This window comes from Oryza glaberrima, chromosome 2, assembly GCF_000147395.1.
Source record: "Oryza glaberrima chromosome 2, OglaRS2, whole genome shotgun sequence".
NCBI lineage: Eukaryota > Viridiplantae > Streptophyta > Magnoliopsida > Poales > Poaceae > Oryza > Oryza glaberrima.
Window position 1 is genome coordinate 30,675,707 of NC_068327.1, and position 3,829 is coordinate 30,679,535.

At 51.7% G+C, this 3,829-nt stretch overlaps 1 protein-coding gene across 1 annotated transcript; it reads right to left on the reverse strand.

Moving 5' to 3' along the window:
* Positions 1 to 326: 326 nt before the first annotated feature.
* On the reverse strand, positions 327 to 1,717 carry LOC127762956 (protein EXORDIUM-like). Its single transcript, XM_052287501.1, has one exon. It carries the CDS (start codon positions 1,595 to 1,597, stop codon positions 671 to 673), a length of 927 nt encoding a protein of 308 aa, XP_052143461.1. The 5' UTR covers positions 1,598 to 1,717; the 3' UTR covers positions 327 to 670.
* Between the last annotated feature and the right edge of the window lie 2,112 nt (positions 1,718 to 3,829).

A 3,829-nucleotide genomic window follows, 5' to 3' on the forward strand; every position in this document is an offset into this window, starting at 1 on the left:
CGACGGTGTTGACGACGAGGCGTGGCGCGGCGGTGGACTTCCCGTCACTGGCTGCGTCCCCTCGAGATCGGTTTAGGGTTTATAGGGTGGAGTGGCGGCAGCGACGAACCTCGTGTCTTGTGCCGTCCCGTCCTCCACCCCTCTTTATATGGCACAGTGTGACGGGGGCCCACCAGCCATTGGGCTAGGCGCCCCCGATCAGGGCGCGGGTCAAGGCCCCCTTGAACCGTTGGGCTCAAGGGAGGGATATCTATCTAACAGTAACATCTTATCCATTCGCGCCGTGTATTACTAAGTGATTGTTTACAAGTTCGAGCGGACGGGCACAACAAACTCAGGTACAATTGCGGCACGAATTTACCGTTTTCTTGAGATTTTCATGGTAGTTTATATCAAAAAACTAGACCTTCTTAGATGGGCTTGCTCCGGTTGATTTGCTGGTAGGATATGTTGGGCTGAAAAGATGACCTCTGTTTTCATGGGCTCGTGGCCCAGTACCTCACTGCGTTCGACATCCCTAGTATAGCCCAGAGTAGTAATTTGGCCCACAGCTATGGGCCGAATTTGTGCCGATTAGAACGAACAAAGTGATTCCATTACTTTCCCAACTCGTATGTACAACTTCCCAAGCGTACAGGTACAGAACACGTAACGTGTCCGGCACTATGGATTACACAAGCGTGTCGCAGGAGGACGTTGCGGGATTGTACAACGCCGGGAGCAGGTACTTCCTCCCGTTCGCGCCGTTGGCGTTGTAGCTGGCTCCGGTGGTGGCGTCGACGAGGAGTTTACCGGCGTTCCCCGGGTACGCACCGCTGCCGTAGACTCCCGGGCACGCCGAGCACGCCTCCAGCGGCGCGTCCTGGGGCCCCTGGTAGAACCCATCGCCGTACGGGTTGGTCACCGTGCCGGCCACCATCGAGGCGAGGATCATCACCATCCCGTCCGCGCCGACGTCGTTGTTGGGCGCCACCAGCGGCGTGCCCTGTGGCCCGTACACCGGCTGCGCGAACGGCCACGCGCACTGCCCCGGGCACTGCTTCGCAGAGTTGCCGACCCAGATGTGGGTGGTGCCGGCGCTCGCGTCCGAGCCGTGCTTGCCGCACCGGCTGCTGCAGAAGCCTTCGACGGTGACGTCCTCGTCGGTGAAGACGAGCGCGACGCCTCCCCTCTTGGTGCCGACGCGCGCGGCGAGCTGGTCGATCTGAGCCAGGGTGAGAGACTTGCCGAGGGAGCACTGCTCGTCCGAGACCTGCTCATCGAGGAGCACGCGTGTGGAGGTCTGGCTGTTCGTGGCGGCGTTGGACAGGTAGAGCTGTTCGATGGTGCCCCACCACTGCCCGACCGACGGCGTGGCCGCGTTCGGCGCGCCGGTGAGCGAGACGACGAAGTCAGCGATGATCGACATCTGCGTCGGCGTGAATTTGCCGTACCAGAGGATGGACACCGGGATGTCGCCACTGAGCACGCTGCCGTGGTGGTACGTGAGCTGGTCACTCGCCGGAGGTATGTACAGCTCCATTAACCTCCTGCTCCCCATGGAGAGCTGCACGAGGCTCAGAGACACCGCCGCTATCATTAGCCTAAACGAAGCCATTGATCGCGATATCGCACGGCCAAAATGGAGCACTCGTGGGATCGAGCTAGCTAGAGCTACTTGATGATCGAGCTCGTCGTGTAATTGTGTTTGCTTCCCTTGTGGTGATGGAAAAGGCTGTCTCCCCGCTGCCTATTTGTAGGCCAATAATCCATGAGCCATGGGCAGGGGCGAAGCTATAGCCATCTATCGGGGTCCACTGACCCCGACGATTTCTTGTGTACCTTTCTTACTCCACTTAATTTTACCGTGTATGACCCCGGTCGATAAAAACACTAGACCCCGGTAACCATGATTTGTTATAGCCTGATTAATTAGCAACTTGAAACGACACGTTTGAGATTAGCAAGCAACAAATAGGAATTAGCTAGCGCTAATGATTATACGTCAGCCCAAAGGCCCAATATACATTTTGGTAATCTTAGCAGTGAGTATTTGTGCATTTAATGTCTACTTTGTTTACATATTAATTATGTCCGGTTTTTAATAATTTCTCCGTTTCAGGTTATAAGTCTTTCTAGAATTGACCACATTCATATAGATATTAATGAATCTATGCATAATATGTAGATTCATTAATATCTATATAAATATGGGCAATGCTAGAAAGTCTTATACCCTGAAACGGAGGTAGTATAATTTATAGACATGTCCGTGCGTTGCAACAATCTCCTATGGGCCAATGGTTGCTCGTAGCATTATTTAATATATGGATTTTCATCCTCGAGGGGATATCCCCTCATTGTTTGCATGTCATCTAAATAGTTATAAAAAAATTGACAACATAGGTTGATAAGAAATATATCACTCTACAAACATGCAAAATCAAATTTGACTTCTACAAGTTACAACAAAAAAAAATAAACTGAAAATAGTTATCGTACATTCGCATTTATATTTGTTATTTTTGTTTCAATTTGTAGAAGTTAAATTTTAACTTGCATATTTGTGGAGTGATATATTTCGTATTAATCTAGCTATTTAGATGAGATGAACGAAACGAGGGATATCCCCTCGAGGGATGAAATTACTTTCCCCGTTATTTAGTTTTCTGTTGGGTCTGGTTTTTCCCAGTTTTTTTTCTTTCAGGGTGGATGATAAATTCTGTTTTTATGTAGTAGAGATAAAATAGGCAAGCAAAGTATTATGGAGCGATTCTTGAAACCCCCCCTCGCTATTTTAGAAGATCTAACAATGTATCATACACTAAATTAGTATCGACCCCGTCGACCATTTATCCTGGCTTTGCCCCTGGCCATGGGCCCGTGGTGATCTGCTTGACTTCGGCGATGGTTCGTTCGATCATATCCTGCGCCTACTTGCGGTTGCAACCGGGGGCAGAATGCATGGCGCGGCGGGCGGGGGACAGCATGAGCTGTGCTGTACCGCACACGCGCGCCACCGTGTGTCGCTCGCCGCGCCCCGCGCTGTCCAGTTGCTTCTGGGCACGGTTCCAGATACGATGCCGAGGCGCGCGAGTCAAAATGGCGGAGTACTATACTCGGATGGTGTCCGGAGTCCCCGTGCATTGGATGATCCTATCAATGAGCCACAGCTGTCCGTCGCATGTGGCAGCGGAAGGTTCCCAAGGTGAGGATGAGTTTGTGCATGAACGGATGAAACATCTGTGTACGAGATGTGGATGGATGACGAACTGACGAGCCTCCTTGTGTGGCTCGAAGAATTACACCGGCCAAAACGCAGCCCGATGCCGCTCGACGCGGCCGGAGGAGAGCACGTAATTTGTGCTCTCTGCAGCTGTGTGCAAATGCAAGTGTGCAACGCGCTCATTTTACAAGATTGGCCGGTGTTAGTTACAACATCGCCAATAGATTGGGGGATAACCATGTTTGTGCTGCATCGATTGCAGGCGACTTCATTGTGCCAATCTATGCATGTAACTCGTACCGTCCTACGGCTGGTCTTGCATTGCATGTGAGTGCCACATAGCCTAATTGACCAAACCTTCGTGTCCGACATGGAGATCACGACGAGATCTAGAGGGGTACGTGTCGAGTACGCGCGGGGCCACGAGTGCACTTACGTTCTCAGCGCTCCACGGAGTTGTGGTTCTGAGAATTTTTCTCCCACTTCTCCAGCGTATTCTTGTGGTGGTCGCGGTCGCTCTGTTATTGCGCCTGCACGAAGATTTCGGTGTTGGGACGACGAGAGACAAGCCACGCTGGAAGCAAGGACACAAAAGTGAGAGTCGAACTCTGATTTGGACCCTAG